A 19,793-nucleotide genomic window follows, 5' to 3' on the forward strand; every position below is an offset into this window, starting at 1 on the left:
GTCTGTGAGAATGTATTTGTGTGAGAGTATATAGGGTGGTGGGTCACATGTAGTGTGACATGAACTCAAGATCCTGATTGAGGCTGTCCTCATGGGTACTGAACTTGGCTATCAGCCTCTGCTCGGCGACTCTGCGATGTGCATATTCTGAAGTCCATCTTGGAGTATGATCACCCGAAGATCTGAGGCCGAATGTCCTTGACTGCTGAAGTATTCCCCACTGGGAGGGAACATCCCTGTCTGGCAATTGTTGTGCGGCATCCATCTATACACACACACACACAAACACAGTCATACTCACAACTCTCTCATAAACATGCTCTCTCTCTCTCTCACACTCAAACTCAAGCACACACCCTTTCACAGGCATATACTCCATCACACCCGTGCACATACACTATCAAGCACACACGCGCACTCTCACATTCTCTCTCTCCCCCACACATGCACGCACGCGCACACACACACGCCGATGAGGTGAATTTGCATTTGCAGATACATTCTGTTTTGTTCAAAAAGCACACAATCTGGAGTCAGGCAGTAAGTGTGACACTTTATAAATTCCTACTTTGACAATAAAACCAGTCTGTTTGTATCCCAATCTGGAATCAGACTCTAACCTCACACCTTCAATACATTGCTTGACCTGAGATGTTACCTTTTTTAAAAATATACTGATAAAACCTTAAGCTATCTTGGGGCTGTGACTTGAAAGAAATTCTGGGATTTACATATGAATAAATTAAAACCTGCATCCCCATTCTAATCGATTACAGACTTAACAGCCACCCAGACCTGTCAAATACATTGCAGCAGTTGTATGACACTTTGATCTTTTTCCTATAAATTTTGTGTCTTATGTATCCTGCCCCACTAGCTGCCTGACAAAGAAGCAGTGCTCCAAAAGCTTGTACGTTCAAATAAACCTGTTAGACTATAAACTGGGGTTGTGTGATTTTTATCTCCTTTCCTGATGCAGAACTCATGCTCGAAACGTTGACTCTCTTGCTCCTCGGATGCTGCCAGATCAGCTGTGCTTTTCCAGCACCACACTTTTCAACTCTGATTTTTAACTTTGTCTACCCCAGTTCAACATCAACACCTCCACAGCAGTAGTATTTATGACTTGTTACACTTTTAAAAGTGTTTGCATTAGAATGGCAAATTTAGTCTCTGTCCAAAAGTTCAATGCAGGAAACTCAGGCTGTTCAATGCACTTCAACATTGTTGTTGACTCTCAATATCCCTCCAGGAACAGATAATAAACACTAGCCTATTTGAACATTAAATCAGACAGTGAGATCTTGTTCTTTCACAACTTCTAACAGAGCAGAGTATCTCAGAGGACAATTTTCAGATTTCTGCATTTAATCTCTCACATCTAATTTCAAAGGTTGTAGCTTTCTAGGTATATAATTAAGAACACCTTTAGCTTCACTACTACTTCTAATGCAAACACCAGTCCAATGTATCAGCCATGAAGGTGCAGACTTTTTTTGTAAAGTGTGTGTGGCCATGTTTGACCATGGATAAGATTTAAAATAAATTTACTCTGAAGGAAAATTGAACATTTAAACAAACTATTCAACTTTCACTCCAACATTTTGTGATGCTTTGGGTTCTGAAGAATTGAACTGAATTTGCTTTATTCCCACATGTACTCACAAGTACAGTGAAACATTTACAAATTACTGGATCTGAATCATTAACTCTGATTTCTCTTCACAGATGCTGCCAGACCTGCTGAGATTTTCCAGCAATTTCTGTTTTTGTTTTATGATGCTTTGTGCACATTGGTGAACATAATGGCTTGGGTCAGGCAAGTAAAGGCTAAGCAAGCTAAATTAGTATGTACTTGGATTGAATTATGTGATCATTTATGTACCTTGTTTAGCTAACTATATCTATGCTAATATGGATTCTGCTCCCCTCCTGCCTCTGTTTTGTGTTGAAGATATCCCTGAGAAGAACCAGAAACTAGCTCTAATGCATTATGCAGAAACAAAGGCTTTGAAAGAAACTAATGCAAGACCATGATGAAAACAAAAAAAAGAAATTTTACGCAGTTTATCATAGTAACACTTTTATTCATAAAAATCAATAGTGGCATTCACTATTTAATAAGTACCATCAGAAAGTGATTGCTGGGCCCCTGAGATATTTGGATCATCGATAATCACAGGTGAGATGCTGGAAGACTGGAGGTTGGCTAACGTGTTGCCCCTATTTGAGAAAGGTGATAAGGAAAAACCAGGGAACTATAGACAGGTGCATCTGACATCGGTGGTGGGCAAATTGTTGGAGGAAACCTTGAGGGACAAGATTTACATGTATTTGGAAAGGCAAGGACTAATTAGGGATAGTCAACATGGTTTTGTGCATGGGAAATCATGTCTCAGTAACTTGATTGAGATTTTTGAAGAAGTAATGAAGAGGATTGATGAGGGAAGAATGGTGGACGTGATCTATATGGACTTCAGTAAGGCATTTGACAAGTTTCCTCATTGTAGCCTGGTTAGCAATGTTAGATCACATGGAATACAGGGAGAACTCACCATTTGAATACAGAACTGGCTCAACGGTAGAAGACAGATGGTGGTGGTGGAGGGTTGCTATTCGGACTGGAGGCCTGTGACCAGTGGTGTGCACAAGGATCAGTGCTAGGTCCACTGCTTTCCGTCATTTATATAAATGATTTGGATGTGAGCATAGGAGGTACAGTTAGTAAGTTTGCAGATGACACCAAAATTGGAGGTGTAGTGGACAGTGAAGAAGGTTACCCGTGAGTACACTGGGATCTTAATTAGATGGGCCAATGGGCCGAGAACTGGCAGATGGAGTTTAATTTAGATAAATGTGAGATGCTGCATTTTGGGAAAGCAAATCGGTGCAGGACTTATACACTTAGTGGTAAGGTCCTGGGGAATGTTGCTGAACAAAGAGACCTTGGCGTGCAGATTCAAAGTTCCTTGAAAGTGGAGTCACAGGTAGATCGGATAGTGAAGAAGGCATTTATTATGCTTTCTTTTATTCATCAGAGCATTGAGTGTGGCAGGTGGGAAGTCATGTTACAATTGTACAGAACATTGATTAGGCCACTTTTGGAATATTGTGTGCAATTCTGGTCTCCCTCCTATAGGAAGGATGGTGTGAAACTTGAAAGGGTTCAGAAAAGATTTACAAAGATGTTGCCAGGGTTGGACAGTTTGAGCAATAGGAAAAGGCTGAATAGGCTGGTGCTGTTTTCTCTGGAGCATCGGAGGCTGAGGGTGACCTTATCGAGGTTTATACAATCATGAAGGGTGTGGATAGGATAATTAGACAAGATATTTTCCTTGGGGCAGGGGAGTCTAGAACTAGAAGGCATAGGTTTATGTGAGAGGGGAAAGACTTAAAAGGGACCTAAGGAGCAACTTTTCGCACTAAGAGTTTATAGAATGAGCTGCCAGAGGAAGTGGTGGAAGCTGATACAATTACAACATTTTAAAGGCATCTGGATGGGTATATGAATAGGATGAATTTAGACAGATGTGGGCCAAGTACTAGCAAATGGGACTAGATGAATTTAGGACATCTGGTTGAAGGGTCTGTTTCCATGCTGTAGATCTCTATGGCTCTAAGTAATGCCTTCTGTTATAGAACAGTAGCTTCTGATTGCAGGTTTGCTTTCTTTTGTAAGTCATCACCCACACAGTGAACAATCATCTTAAAAATTAATTGCAATAAAATTTACAGACAATTTTCAAGTTAATAATTTCTCTGCAGTTACCCGTAGTTTACTAGAATACACATTTACTTATTAATTTCAACTTACAGAAAACTATTTTGTGTGTGTGTAGTTGTACCAGGAAAAATGCATTATTTTTGAAACATAACATTAAAAGCACACTCCAATTCCAAGAATTATTGGGTGGCGACATCTGTTTTGCCCTGCAACAGGGCCAGGGCTCAAGGTAGGGGTTTCAATTGGTCACTCAATTTGGACTTCAACTGAAATGCTTTTCCAGGGACACACAAAGATGGAAAAACCAAGTCCATGTTTTGTGTGCTGATTTTTATTTGTCCTGCACGGAACAAGTCAAAGGCAGTTAGGGGGTTCTGTTCTGCCAAAACAAACTTGGGACAAAGTTCTAAGAATCAGTAACTAGCTGAAAGTTGAAGTCAGGAATCTGAAGAGGTCCAAAGGAATTTCTGAAGTGAGAAGATTGCTGTCTCTGTGTCAGGAAGCCAGGGCAGTTTTGAAAGAAGCTTGGAAGCATTAATACTTCCGTCCAGCTGAAAATGGAATTGAAAACCCTACTCAACTGAGCAAGATGAGAGTTCAGGGAACACCCAGGGACATGTCTGGTTTTGTGAAAAGCTTGCATTATGCTTTTGAATGAGTACTGGAGTACAGACTCAGGAAAAGAGCATGACCAAGCAGGACAGGTGCAGTCGTTGAGGATGTCCATAACAGAATGGCTCTTGAGAAGGAGTTTCATCAGCAAAACTGAAGAATTGTAATCCCCTGTGAAGTGTAATGAGACTTGATGATCCAGCATGTTATCATTGTCTAGGGGGAATTGCTGAGAAGTGTGGGGGATATATCTTGATCACATTTGCTATTTTGGCTGTATTATGGGATTTTTGAGCACAGTCCAATGCCTACATTTACCATATATTAATTCCGGGCATCAGAAATTTCTTGCACATTTATTGTAAATTCTATCATTGTTCCAACTTCTATAGATGTTTTTGCTCTATTTTGTGGAATCATGTGGCTTTGTTCCCTTATTAAGTGTCTGAGATCTCACCTCTTACTTTAAAAAATATACATAATTTGGTGGCCTGATGGGTGATTGTTATATTACAAGCAGTATGACCCAATTGGCCTGTCTAGTTATTTAGATCATTATCAAAAGGACTTCCATGTTGATATAAAACAAAGGGCTGTAGAAGCTGGAAATGTGAAACAAACAAAAACAGCAATTTCTGAAGAAACTCAGCAGCTCTGGCAGCATCTGTGAAGAGAAAACAACGGTAATGTTTCAAGTCCAGTGGCCCTTCTTCAGAACCGTTGTGAAATCTGAAGGAGGATCAATGGATTCGAAATATTAATCCTATTTTCTCTCCACAGATGTTGCCAGAGTTTCTCCAGTAATTTCAGTTTTTGATCGTTCTAGGCTTTCATGTTACCTGTACTAATAGTTCTCTGGCGGCCATTCCTGCTAGACAGCTATGATGGGTGCATGCCTAGCCTTTCCAAGTAAGCAACATCACAGTTATCCTTCTTTCCTCCCACTTTTGGAAACTAGATGGCTAAGGCTATATCATACAATTCAACTCATCATCACACTGGAGCAACAACAAAATACGTAACAAGTCTGACAATTATGACAACAATTGTGTCAATGAAAGCAGCTTAAAAAGGTGCTGTGTTAAAAACAAAATTACAATCATGAAATGTTTATTTCAATATCTACTACAAATTAGCCCCTTGGAGGAGTGGTATAGGTTACCGGAATGTGCAAGATTCGCTCTGTGGATTCAAAGTGAGGGCAGAATATTTTTTTCCTCATCCAACCTGTCTCCAGTTTCACCTTTCGGTTCATTTCATGTTTATGATGACCTTCCCAGTGGATTTGCGTTGCGTCACATGTAGAAAAGCTTCATTTACCTAAAAAATTACAAAGCTAATAAAGTACCACTAAGTGCAACTGTTTTGCTTGCAATGAATAGTTACCAGTGCAATAGTTATTCAACTTCTACCTTTGTGAATTATCTGTATTTTTCTTGATAAATTGCCAGGTCATAACATTAATTCTTTTTTGCACCTTTGCATTTTAAGTACTCACATATTCATTTCATGCACACACTCCACCTGCATTGGCTAGGTGTATTTCTTCAAATATGCAATTACGTTTCTCATTTGTTTCAGGTCTCTTATTTTGTTTGTCTGTATTTATTGGTAGTGGTCCATCAGTCCAAGCTTGACCCAAAACACAGTTGGGTCAGTGCCAATCTTCAAATTGTAATTATTGTGAACTTTTATGTGCTACAAATATCTATTACTATATCTCGGTATACTGGCCAAAGATGTTGTCCTAACAGGCTGTATTTGCATCTGGAGTGAAATGGAAAACACTGAACTGGTAAAATCGTTAAATGACAGTCAAGTATTACAACTGGTGAAAAAAGTAATCAAGTAAAAACTCTTATCAACAAAAGTGCAATAGGAAATGTAACTGTACATGTCCTTGGCCACACTGCAGAAACTAACCTGGTGATTTTAATACCCTACGAAAACAAGACTTCAGTAGCAATCTCCTTCCCTCAAGGCAGTCATTTTCACATTCACAGGAAACGTCATGACAAATATTATTCTCATTATTTTACATTGCATTAAATGCTGTGTATAACATTCATATTATAGGATCACAACTTCTGTGTGATGAGCCATAAGTCTGCTAATTTAAAAAAAAAGTTATGTTCGACTGTTATGAAACTTCTCTGCTTTCAGTCTTTCTGGAGGGGATGCAAGGGAGCTGGAGAATATTCCTATATATCATTCACTAGGAATCAAACAGTTGCATTCCTTAAAGAAAATGCCAGTATTATGATTCGATTTAATTCCCTGATCCAGACATCTGGGCTTCCCAGTGATGATTCCTCTGTGCTTTAACCACAAGATTGACTTATCTTTTGGATGTAATCGGAAGTTGCAGATTCAGATTTCTGTGGTTGATAATATGTTTACCATGCCCTGGATCCTCCTAAAACATTCTACAAAATAGGTCAGCAATCGATTCTGGGCGACAGTAAGAACTGCAGATGCTGGAAGTCAGAGTCAATAGATGTGGAGCTGGGAAAATACAGCAGGTCCAAAACATTGACTTTCCAACTCCTTGGATACTGCCTGACCAGAGCTGAAAATGTGTTGCTGGAAAAGCGCAGCAGGTCAGGCAGCATCCAAGAAGGGCTTATGCCCGAAACGTCAATCCTCCTGTTCCTTGGATGCTGCCTGACCTGCTGCGCTTTTCCAGCAACACATTTTCAGCTCTGATCTCCAGCATCTGCAGCCCTCACTTTCTCTCATACTGCCTGACCAGCTGTGTTTTCCCAGCAATTGATTCTTGTTTGAAACACCAGCTAGTTTTTTTCATAAGGCAGAAGTGGGTACTGCAGATGCTGGAAATTAGCGTCAAGATTAGAGTGGTACTAGAAAAGCACAGCAGGTCAGGCAGCATCCAAGGAGCAGGCAAATCGATGTTTCGGGCAAAAGCCCTTCTTCAGTTTTTTTCATAAGTATTAGCAAATGCGTTTTATTCTGATTTGAGACTTTGCTTGTAACACTTTATCTTTCCTTTATCTCTTTTTTCTACTCACACAACTCTCGTCTCCTGGAGACCTTAACTAGGGTACAGCTCCACAGAAGATACATATCCTCTGGTTCTTGCTTCAGTTACTCACTTGTCCCCATCAGAAGCAAGTCCAGCAGGCTATGTGATGAAGCTCATTTTAATCATTACCCAGTCTTCAGATTTCCAGGTTTCTGATTTACAGCATCCGCAGTTCTTTCAGTTTTTATTCAGATTTCCAGTGCACGATAACAGGAAAGACCAGGAATCCGGTTCACTTGCTTTTCTCCTCTTCCTCGCTCCAGACAGCTAACTGTAGCAGTACCAACTACACCTCTTCGATATATAACTCAGCAAAGTGAATAAAATCTGAGATTTTCTTAATCTGCACGATTCAGAAACTGTTTACTCATGTCTTTTTATACAGCAGAGAAAGTAAATTTACCGTTTCGTTATTTTTAAACTCTACTTGCTTTAACTTCTTGATTGGATTTAAGTGGCATGACAATCAATTTCTTGTATAATATTGATGTGCATTGCTTTAAATGTAAAAGAAGTAGATATTTTTAAAATGGAAATAGGAAATAAAATGGAAACAAAATGGAAAAAGGATGTTGCCAGGGTTGGAGGATTTGACCTATAGGGAGAGATTGAATAGGCTAAGACTATTTTCCCTGGAGTGTCAGAGGCTGAGGGGTGACCTTACAAAGGTTTATAAAATCATGAGGTGCATGGATAGGATAAACAGATAAAGTCTTTCCCCTGGGTTGGGGGAGTCCAGAACTCGAGGGCATAGGTTTAGGGTGAGGGGGTCAAAACATAAGAGAGACCTAAGGGGCAATTTCTTCACTCAAGAGAGTGGTATGTGTATGGAATGAGCTGCGAGAGGAAGTGATGGAGGCTGGTACAATTGCAACATTTAAAAGGCATCTGGGTATATGAATAGGGAGGGTTTGGAGGGATATGGGCCAAGTGCTGGAAGGTGGGACTAGATTAGGATAGGATATCTGGTCAGCATGGACAAGTTGGATCGAAGGGTCTGTTTCCGTGCTGTACAGCTCTGTGACTCTGGACTCTATGCCTGCTGTTCAATCAGTGAAACCCTATTAAAATATGTGAATTGCTAAAGTCAATGGAGGTAGTGAATACATTAATAGTTCCTGCAGTGATAGATTCTCTATTGGCTTTTGTTCAATGCCACTTAGCTTGATGAGTGAATCCTATGACAGCTGAAGTGAATTATAATGTTCTGCAAGGGCTGTTTCCAGTCCCTATCTTAGTCTGTCCCCAGAAGGTGGAATGCTGCTCCCCACCTTGTGTAAAGTCTCAATAACACCGGATGAGTTTAAAAGCTCTTTCTTCAGAAGTTTTATTTTCCAATGCAAAAATCCCTGAATATGACTTCCAGGATTTCTTCAGCTCCAATCTTCCCAGTGATCTTTCCTAGTTGTCTCAAGGCTACTCTCAGCTGCTCTGTGGCAAGGACGAGATCCAGTTCTCGGTAATGGTGATACTCTGTTAGTGCCTGGGCACAGTTGTGGAGGTGCAGCCGGTGACGTGCCTGAGTTAAACTGGGGCTGCCGGCCAACGGATTCCCACACATTTTTTCAACTTGTTCTCCCAGGAGGCACAAGAAGTCGTCAAAACCACTGCCGGTCTTGCAGGACAGCAGGCACACCTGATGGAGCCCTTGTTCTTCGAGAACCAAGTGCAGCTTGTCTCGCTCCTCCAGTTGAATGAGATCTGTCTTATTACAGACCACAATCGAGTCCGCCAATGCTGAGCTGGCTTCAGCTTGATGCTCGTCAGATCCATCCACGGTTACTCTGCTCAGATGATCTCCGAGGAAAGGCAGCACCGCATTAGTCCGCCGCTCTGACAGGAGCTCCGTGGCATCCAGCACAAGGACCGCCACATCGGCCTGCCAAAGCCTTTCCCGGGCACGCCTCACTCCCTCCCGCTCCACGGGGTCACATGTCTCTCGGAGTCCCGCAGTGTCACTCAGGAGAATGGGGTACCCTCCGAGATTCAGGGCCATCTCTACCACATCCCGCGTCGTCCCTGCTGTCGGCGAGACGATGGCGGCTGGTTTCTGGCAGATGCGGTTCAGAAGGCTGCTTTTTCCTGCATTCGGTGGCCCAACAATTGCTACATGGACTCCGTCCCGCAACCTCTCACCACGCCGGCTGTCGTGGAGGTGCAGGTCGATCTCACTCTGCAGAGCGCGCACATCGCTATCAACCTGGTCGAGTATTCCCTCCTCGATGTTGTCATCTTCGCTGAAATCAATGTAAGCCTCTGCATGGGCCAGGCACCGAGTTAACCTCTCACTCCATCCATGGTACAGGTGCCCCAGATCACCGGACATCTGCCGCAGAGCCTGCCTCCTCTGGGCTTCGGTCTCGGCATGAATGAGGTCTCCGAGCCCCTCGACCTCAGTCAGGTCCAGCTTCCCATTCAGGAAGGCACGTTTGGTGAACTCGCCTGCCTCCGCTGGCCGCAGCCCAGGTGAGCATGCCAGGGCTTGGAGAACTCCGCTGAGCACCGCTGGCCCCCCGTGGACGTGGAGCTCGCAGCAATCCTCGCCAGTATAACTGCGCGGGCCCGGGAACCACAGCACCAACGCCATGTCCAGACGCTCCCCCGTCCCGGGGTCCAGCAGCGGCCGGAGGGCAGCGGCTCTGGCCGGCGGAAGAGCTCTCTGACCGGTCAGGCGTATCAGCGTCTTGCTGCTGGCGGGACCACTCACTCGGATGACAGCGACCGCGCACCTGCTTTGACCTGAGCTCATGGCAAAAATGGTGCTTCTCTCTCGGGCGTCTGAGCACTGCGTCCTCACAAAGCTGGCCCGAAAATTGCACTGTTCGAAGAAAATGGAAAGTCCCATTACGACATTTAGCTAATTTAACATAGGAGACAGGCTGCACACAACAGAGGAGAGAACCACAAAGAATGAAAAAGGACTTCCCAGAATGGCAATTTAACAATTAAGCATTTACATCTACCAGCAATCAGTCAGAAATATTCAGTCTCATCCCTCATCCATATCAATATCAATATGATACTTCTTTTAGGAAAGCTGGAGGAATTAACTTGCTCTTGAAGCAAGTCTGATGAAGAAGATTCAACAAGAGCGGCCTAGAATGACTCGTGTTCTCATTCTCTGTGTGATGGTACTCCTCACCTCTCAAGCACCCTTCATCTTCCGCTTCCCCTGATCTCAGGGATGTCTGGGCATTCAAGCTCATCAGATGTACTTACACTCTGCAAGTACAAATTCAAGCCCAAACATATGTCTGTATGTATGCATGTGGTTTTGTGTGTGTGTGTGTGCCTGGGTTGGGGGTTTGTGAGTGTCTGTGAGAGAGTGTATATGTGTTTGTGTGAGTGTAAAGGTGTCGAAGCCTGTGAGAGGGTGCATGTGAGATTGAGAGAGTGTGTGTGTCTGTAGGAGTGTGTGTGTGTGTGTGTGTGTGTGTGTATATAGTGCAATGGCGGTCTCCTGTAGTGTGACATGAACCCAAGGTCCTGGTTGAGGCCCTTCCCATGGGTACAGAACTTAGCTATCAGCCTCTTCTCGGCCACTTTTCGCTGCTGCCTGTCCCAAAGTCTGCCTTGGAGGATGGTCACCCGAAGGTCCGAGGTCGAATGTCCTGGACCACTGAACTGTTCCCCAACTGGGAGGGAACCCTCCTGTCTGTTGATTGTTGTGCGGTGCCCATTCATCCGTTGCTGTAGCCCCTGCTCAGTTTCACCAATGTACCATGCCTCAGGTAATGGTGGGGACACCTCCCACCATGTACGTGGCAGGTACTCATGCGACTCAACCAACATTGTCCATCTCATACACTGCAGGCAAGGATGTCCTAAGACATGGTACATTGGTGAAACTGAGCAGGAGTGTTCCCTCCCAGTTGGGGAACACTTCAGCAGTCCAGGACATTTGACCTCGGACCTTCGGGTGACTATCCTCCAAGGCGGATTTCGGATCAGGCAGCAGCGAAAAGTGGCCGAACAGAGGCTGATAGCTAAGTTCGGTACCAATAGGGAGGGCCTCAACTGGGACCCTGGGTTCATGTCACATTACAGGTGACGACCATTGCACTATACACACACACTCCTACACATGCACACGGACACACACACTCCTACAGACACAAACACTCCTTCATGCACCCTCTCACAGACTCAGATCCCTTTACACTCACACACACTCTCTCACAGACACTCAGAACCCCCCATCCCAGACAAACACACACACACGTACATTTGTGGGGTGAATTTGTACTTGCAGAGTTACATTGCACTTTGCTCAAAAACTGCATGAATCCATGAAAGACTCTGTTAACTAATTTTTTAGATTAGAATCAGTCTAAACATTATGGCACAAACAATAGCGAACAGGAGGCGAACACCTTCAACACATTATCTGGGCTGACACCAATTGTTAAAGTTAACCTCAAATTGTAACTTTTAAATAAAGCTTTGTGATTTACATATAAAAAAGAAGTGAAACTAACATGGTCATTCTATCAGATGAGAGACTTAACAAACAATCAATGTATTTTTCAATGTATAATTTCAGCTACATCACACTGTAAACTTTTGCTATAAAATCTGTATCTTACAACTGTGTATTCCACAACCACCTGCTGAAGGAGCAGCACTCCGAAAGCTAGTGCTTCCAATTAAACCTCTTTGACTATAACCTGGTGTTATGTGATTTTTAATATCTGATGCAAACTGTCCACTCCCTGAATCCTTGTTTCCTTTGAAGCTGCCTCACTAAGTATCCCCTTCTTACACAGAGAAATACAATCTGGCATGGGAAGTGTGAAGCTGCCAAGAATTTAGCAGTTGACATTAGTGTAAGATATGGCTCAGCAAGTGTGGCAATTTCCCAGACTCCTCTATCATCATCCTTTGGCAATCCTGTCTCATCAGTAGGAAAGACACAGAAGACATTGCAGCAGAACAATATATGCCAGCAAAGAAAGGCCCTGGAAGTCCATTTAAAATGGAGATGAAGACTACTTCTTTTCTCTCAAGAGGGCTTCTTAATCTTCGTAATTCTCTTTCTGAGCTAGTAATTTCATCTGGGTTACTAAATATGTTAAGGCTGAGTTATTTTGATCTATATGGGAGCCAAGGTTAATGTGGGAGCAGGCAGGAAAGTGGATGCCATGATCTTACTGAATTGTGGAAAAGACTTGAGGGGTAAATGGCCTGCTCCAACTTCAGATGATCTTCTTCAGGTACATAATTGGCAAAATAACATTTGCACCACAGCCTTCCACCCCACCAACCCCCCACATACATCACATCAACCTCTGCCACTTCCACCACCTACAAACAGATCCCACCATGAGGGATATATTTCCCTCCCCACCTCTATCAGCATTTTGGAAAGATCATTCCCTCTGCGACTCCCTTGTCAGATCCATGGCCCCTCCACCAGCCCTCACCCCACTCCAGCACCTTCCCCTGCCACCACAGGAAGTGCAGAGCATGTGCCCATTGCACCCGATGTGGTCTCCTCTACATTGGAGAGACAGGACGTCAATTTGTAGATCGTTTCAGAGAACATCTCTGGGACACCCGCACCAACCAACCCCACCGCCCCGTGGCTGAACACTTCAACTCCGCCTCCCACTCCACCAAAGACATGTAGGTCCTGGGCCTCCTCCATCACCAAACCCTAACCACCCGTTGCCTGAAGGAAGAACGCCTCATTTCTCGCCTTTGGATCCGGCAATCACACCGGATTAATGTGGGTTTCACCAGTTTCCTCATCACCCCACCCCCCCACCTTATCCCAGTCCCAAGCCCTTTTGACCGGTCCATCGTTTTTCCCACCTATCTGCTCCAGCTTCCTCGCTGACCTATCACCTTCTCCCTTACCTCTGTCTACCTATTGCATTCTCAGCTACCTCCCCCTCCCCAGCTCACAAGCCTCATTGCTGATTAAGGACTTTTGCCCAAAACGTTGATTCTCCTGCTCCTCAGACGCTGCCTGACCTGCTGTGCTTTTCCAGCACCACACTCTCAACTCTGAACACCAGCATCTGTAGTCCTCACTTTCTCCTCCACCATACAACATGTCAGGTAATTATCATCTCTTTCAAGAATATAATCATCTTGCCTCGAAATACAACATTCCTGAATCCTCTTCCATTAATATCCTATGAGTTATCATTGATCAGCTACAAAAGCAGGTAAGAAACTGGAAATTCTGTAGCCAGGAACTCACCAACTGATCCAAAGCCTGTCCACCATATGTGGAGCACAAGTTAGGAATGCCATTGAATACCAGTCACTTGCATTGATGAGCACAGCTTCAACATCATTCAGGCCAAAACATCCCACTTGGCTGGAACCCCAACCATCACTTTCAACATTAAGTCTTTGCATCACTAACACAGTGGCAGAAGTGTACTCCATCTACAATATGCATTGCAGCAACTTATCAAGTGTCTTTTAATAGCACCTCATATTATCTACACCTAGAAGGTCAAAGGCAGCAGATACACGGGAACCCCACCACTTGCAAGTGCCCCACCAACCATCCTAACATGGAATGCTATCACTGCTTTTCTTTGTCACTGGGTCAAAATCATGGGGCCCTGTGGGTCAGCAGCAGCATAATTGTACTCCAACACAATCTCCAACCTCATGGCCTAGTGTATACCCGAATCTAGCACGCCCATCAAGTCAGGGGATTAACCCCAATTTAATGAAGAGTACAGGAGGGTATGCCAAGAGCAGCATACTGAACAACTCAGTGGAAGAAGGGGATCTACAAATATCCCCATCCTCGTAAATGAGAGAGCCCAGCATATCAGTACAAAAAATGAGGCTGAAGTGTTAGCAATAATCTTCAGCCTGATATCTCGAGTGGATTCACTCCCACATGGTATCAAGAAAGAGCTGAATGCGTTAAATACTGCAAAAGCTACAGGTCCTGACAACATTCTGGCAATTGTACTGAAGGCTTGTGCTCCAGAACTTGCCTATGCCTTAGAAGGCTGTTTGAGACAGATACAACACTGGCAAAACAGTACACAAAAAGCAGGAGATATCTAATTGTCAGTCCATTAATCTATGCTTTATTATCAGTTAAGTGATGAAAGGAGCCATCAAATGTGATACCAGGCAGAGGTTGTTTAGTGATAGCTTGCTCAACCAGTCTGGGATCTGCACACTGAGTTCGTGATCTCATTCCAACCTTGGTTCAAGTATGGACAAAAGAGCTGAATTCCAGAGGTGAGGTGAGAGTGACTGCCCTTGACATTGCGGCTACAATTGACTGAATGTGACGCCAAGGACCCCAATGAAACCTCATTCAGTAGGATCGGGGAAAAACTCTCTGCTGATTAGAGTCACACCTGGTATAAAGGAAGATGGTTGGGTTTTACTGGAGGTCAGTAAGCTCAGTTCCAGGATATCTCTACAGAAGTTACTCTCCATAGTACCACCTTCAGCTGTTTCATTAATGACCTTCCTCTATCTCAAAGTAAGAAGTAAGGATGTTTGCTGATGATCATAATATGTTCAGCACCATTTGTGACCCCTCAGATACTGAAGCAGTCCATCTCCAAATGCAACAAGACGTGGATGATATTCAGGTTAACCTGACAATTGGCACAAATTCCAGGATATCTCCAACAAGAGAGAATTAATCATTGCATTAGTATGACATTCAATTGCATGACCATCACTGAATCTCCCACTATCAACAGCTGGGGGCTACCATTGACCAGAAACTGAGTGGAACTAGCCATATATAAAATGTCGCTAAGAACCTTGCAGCAAGTAATTCACCTCCTGTCTCCTCAGAACCTGACAAGGCACCACTCCATTTGCCCCGATTGAGTGCAGCTCAAAGAACACTCAAGATGCATGAAACAATCCAGGATAAAGCAGCCCGCTTTGAGTAGCATCACATCCATAAACATCCATTTCTTCCACCACTGACACTCAGTAGTAGCAATGTGTATTATGTTTAAGATGCACTGCAGAAATTCGCCAAGGCTTTTTAAAGAACACCTTCCAAACCTACAACCACTGCCATCTAAAAGGACAAAGGCAGCAAAATATGAGAACATCATCGCCACCATCTTTCGCTTCAAGCCACTCGCCATCCTGACTTAGAAATATATTGCCATTCTTTCAGTTTGGCTGGATCAAGATCCTGGAACTTCTGCCTTAACAACATTATGTGTCTCGCTACAGCACATAGACTACAGCAGTTCAAGAAGCTAGTTCACCATCACCTTCTCAATGGCAACTAGGGACAGGCAATAAGTGTTGGCTCAGCCAGTGAAGATCTCGGTGATTATATTAGAGTAGATTCCCTACAGTATGGAAACAGGCCCTGCGGCCCAACAAATCTAAACCGACCCTCCGAAGAGTAACCCAACCAGACCCATCCCCCTACCCTATATTTACCCCGACTAATGCACCTAATACCATGGCCAATGCTATATTGTCCAATTCACCTGACCTGTATATCTTTGGATTGTGGGAGGAAACTGGAGCACCCAGAGTAAACCCATGCACAGGAAGCATGTGCAAACTCCGCACAGACAATCATCCAAGGTGGGAATCGAACCCAGGTCCCTGGCACTGTGAGGCAGCATTGCTAACCACTGAGCCACTATGCCACCCGAATCTACACTGAAAATAGTAATTTTGACTATTTGTCACCAATGACCATTTTTTAAATCAATAATCATCCCATCGTGTGCCATATTCATGTTATTAGCCAATATCAAATAATAAAAACCATCTCAGCAATTAATACAAATAGTTATAGCCAATCAAAGGCATTCTGGCAATGGTTCCCAAGAATCTACTTTCCACTTTGCATTTGAATTCTTTTAAAATTGACTTACGGTTTGCCCATTGAAATACTGATTCTCCCTCATTCCCTGTCGAAATTCCCTTGTTTCTATTCAGCATCTCAGATGACCAAGCAGCAATTTGAATTTGACATATTCAAAATTATAGGAACATACCCATTTTGCTATTAGTGGTCTATGAATAAGGATGACTATTTTTAAATGATTTAATCTCAGGAAGAGTTAAGTGACCATTTCTTTTTTTGCCTCAGAAAAATAATAATTCTTGCTGGCTAGGGTACAGTCTTTCTGGTATTTCAAACAACTGACCATTTTCCCTGTGATAACCAAGAGTGTTGCAAGAATATTGTGCCATTGAACAACTAAGGCCAATAACGTCTCCAACCAATGTTTACAACACACATGCACATCAAGCAGAACTAAAGACTGCTCGATCTGGGAAAGAAGGCAAAATACTGGACTGCCTGCCATCTGAATAGTTTTATCTGAAATTTGAGAACCTCCTTTCCCATCCCCTGACTCCGTTCCCAACCCTCCCCCTTCCCTTTCATTCCTCCCAGCCACGTACCTGATTCATGCCTCCCACTGACCAACCAGGTCATACCCTCTACATGTCTTCACCTGTCCATACGTCACCACCCAGCCTCCACTACCCCTGTTATGTGTAGCTCCCCTTACACCCACTCCAGTCCTGAAATTACACCTGAAATGTTAACTTTTCCACCTCCTGATGCTGCCTGGCTTGCTGTGTTCTTCCAGCCTCCTGCTTATCTACACTGGAAATACATGGCAAGCTGTATCTATAAGACTATAACCCTATAGCAGACTGGAAAATAAAATAGCCTGTAGGATGGAGGAAAAGGGTAGAATGAAATACCGGGTTGACGAATTTGAAAACTGATAGAAAAACAACAGATATTTTAAAAGGTAAGTGCAGTGCAACAATGGCAAGAGGTTAAAGGACTGTGCATCCCATTTTACATTGTTCTGGCAGATATCTTCTGTTACAATCAGATCTTCTCCCTGAAGGTATGGAGTATATCTATGCTTATCCAGTATCAAAGTAAATTAGACTGAGACTTGGGGATTACAAAACATAACTCTAAAAGGACAGGTGGCGCAGCTGTTGCACATTTAACTGGAAGTTGAGGGAGTGGAAAAGCTCCTCTACACTTTTTCCATAGTTGTGTACCTTTTAACAATGAGTGACAGGATTGGTCATTACATTTTCCACAATTATGTTGCTTCTCCCGTCAGCCCTCCTACCTTCACAATGATATCATGGTACCCTGGTCCCTCGTCCAGCCCACTAGATAAACTCTCTCCTCATTTTTCACACAGCAGGTTTCTCTGTGACAATGGTCATGTCACCTCCAAGTTCCATACGTTGCTTTTTTCTTTACTTGGACCCTTCATTCATCTTATGCGTTACGTTGTTCATATTTCTAGTTCCTCCACAAGGTATCTTAACGAAAACAATGTACTATATATTTTGGAAATCTGAAATAAACCAGAAAATACTGGAAAAACCCAGCACGTCTGGCACCATCTTTGGAGAGAGTTAACACAGTCACACACAAGTTAACAGGTTCAGTGACATCAAATTCTTAACAGGGACTACTGTTTGAAAAGAGGAGTTAATTTCTTGAGTCCAAGATATATCAAACAAGAGTTATGTCATGTAGTTTGCATGTCAGTGAACTCATTGTCATCTCTGATAATAGATTTTTTTATACTCACTTGGGCATTGCTGGCCAGCTGGCATTTATTGCCCATCCCTAGTTGCCCTTCAGAAGGTGGTGGTGAGCTGCCTTCTCAAACTGCAGCTATCCATATCGTGTAGATAGACCCATAACAACCCTAGGGAGGGAAATCCAGGATCTTGACCAGCAACAATGAAGGAACGGTGATATATTTCCAAGTCAGGATGGAGTGTGGCTTGGAGGGGAACTTGAAGATGGTGGTTTTCCCATGTATCTGATGCCCTTATTCTTCAAAAAGGGGAGGTTGTGATTTTGGAAAATGCTGTCTAAGGATCTTTGGTAAATTTCTGCAGTGCATCTTATAGATGGTACACACTGCTGCTACTGAGCATCGGTGGTGGAGGGAGTGGATGCTTGTGGATGTGGTGCCAATCAAGCATGCTGCTTTGTCCTGGATGGTGTCAAGCACCTTGAATACTGTTTGAGCTGTACCCATCCAGGCAAGTGGGGAGTATTCCATCACACTCATGACTTGTGTAGAAGCCGCAGTAATCCTAGCCTCTGACCTATTTTTGTAGCCACAGTGTTTGTGACGAGTCCAGTTCAATTTCTGGTCAATGGTGACCCTAAGGATGTTTATAGTGGGGAATTCAGTGATGGTAACACTGTCAAGGGGTGGTGACTGGATAGCCTCTTACTGGAAATAGTCATTGCCTGGCATTTGTGTGGCACGAATGTTACTTGCTACTTTTGCCAGCCCAAACCTGATATTGTCCAGTTCTTGTTGCATTTAAACATGGACTGCTTCAATATTTGAGGAACCGTGATTGGTGCTGAACACTGTGCAACCATCAGTAAACGTCCTCAGTTCTGACCTTTTGAAGGAGGGTAGGTGATTGATCAAACAGCTGGGAATGGCCATCGCCATCTCCCTGGCTTTTCACTCATCCCTGCAACATTTGGACAACAAGGACATCTACATCAGGCTCTACTTATTGTCTACAGCGCTGCCTTCAACACCATAATTCCAAACAAACTGATCTGCAAACTCAGAGACTTAGGTCTTGGCCCGCCCCTCTGTAACTGGATCTTCAACTTCCTGACCCATAGACCACAATCAGTAAGAATAGGCGACAACATCTCCTCCATGATAATCCTCAACACCAGTGCCTTGCAAGGCTACGTACTCAGTGCCCTACTATACTCCTTATACACTCATGACTGTGTGGCCAAATTCCACCCCAAGTCCATTTACAAGTTTGCTGACGACACCACTGCTGTAGGTCGGATCTCAAACAACGAGTCACAGGTAGAAAGGACAGTGAAGAAGGCTTTTGGCACACTGGCCTTCATCAGTCAGGGCACTGAGTATAGTAGTTTGGAAGTTATGTTGTAGTTGTACAGGATGTTGGTGAGGCCGCACTTGGAGTATGGTGTTCAGTTTTGGTCACCTTGCTATAGGAAGGATATTATTAAACTGGAAAGAGTGCAGAAGAAATTTACAAAGATGTTGTCAGGACTCAATGGTCTGAGTTACAGGGAGAGGTTAGACAAGCTAGGACTTTTTTCTTTACAGCATAAGAGACTAACGGAGGAATCCTATAGAAGTGTAAAAGATCATGAGAGACATGGATAGGGTGAATGCACAGTCTTCTTCCCAGGGTTGGGAAATCAAGGATAAGAGGGGTAAGAATAAAAGGGAATCTGAGGGTCAGCGTTTTTACACAGATAGTGGTACACATATGGAATGAGCTGCCAGCGGAAGTGGTTGAGATAGGTACATTAATGACATTTAAAAGGCATAGGGTGTAGGTTTGCTCGCTGAGCTGTAGGTTTGATATCCAGACATTTCATTACCTGGCTAGGTAACATCATCAGTGATGACCTCCAAG

At 43.5% G+C, this 19,793-nt stretch overlaps 2 protein-coding genes across 3 annotated transcripts in view; one reads left to right on the plus strand and one right to left on the minus strand.

Annotated features, from left to right (window-relative positions):
* Nucleotides 1–19,793, plus strand: part of ankrd45 (ankyrin repeat domain 45) — a 71,827-nt gene that overhangs the window by 18,913 nt on the left and 33,121 nt on the right. The gene's annotated exons all lie outside the window — the stretch shown is intronic.
* Nucleotides 2,074–19,793, minus strand: part of gtpbp3 (GTP binding protein 3, mitochondrial) — a 50,865-nt gene continuing 33,145 nt past the window's right edge. The window contains exon 10 of one of the 2 annotated variants that reach the window (XM_087990920.1): nucleotides 2,074–5,656. In XM_087990920.1, the coding sequence (XP_087847046.1) occupies nucleotides 5,588–5,656 (69 nt within the window). In that variant the 3' untranslated portion in view covers nucleotides 2,074–5,587. Of the gene's footprint in view, nucleotides 5,657–7,107; nucleotides 10,198–19,793 lie in introns of those variants that run through there. The other variant, XM_043699955.2, reaches the window with a different exon arrangement.

This window comes from Chiloscyllium plagiosum, unplaced genomic scaffold, assembly GCF_037043375.1.
Source record: "Chiloscyllium plagiosum isolate Xiang-an unplaced genomic scaffold, Cpla_swu_hap1 HiC_scaffold_9, whole genome shotgun sequence".
NCBI lineage: Eukaryota > Metazoa > Chordata > Chondrichthyes > Orectolobiformes > Hemiscylliidae > Chiloscyllium > Chiloscyllium plagiosum.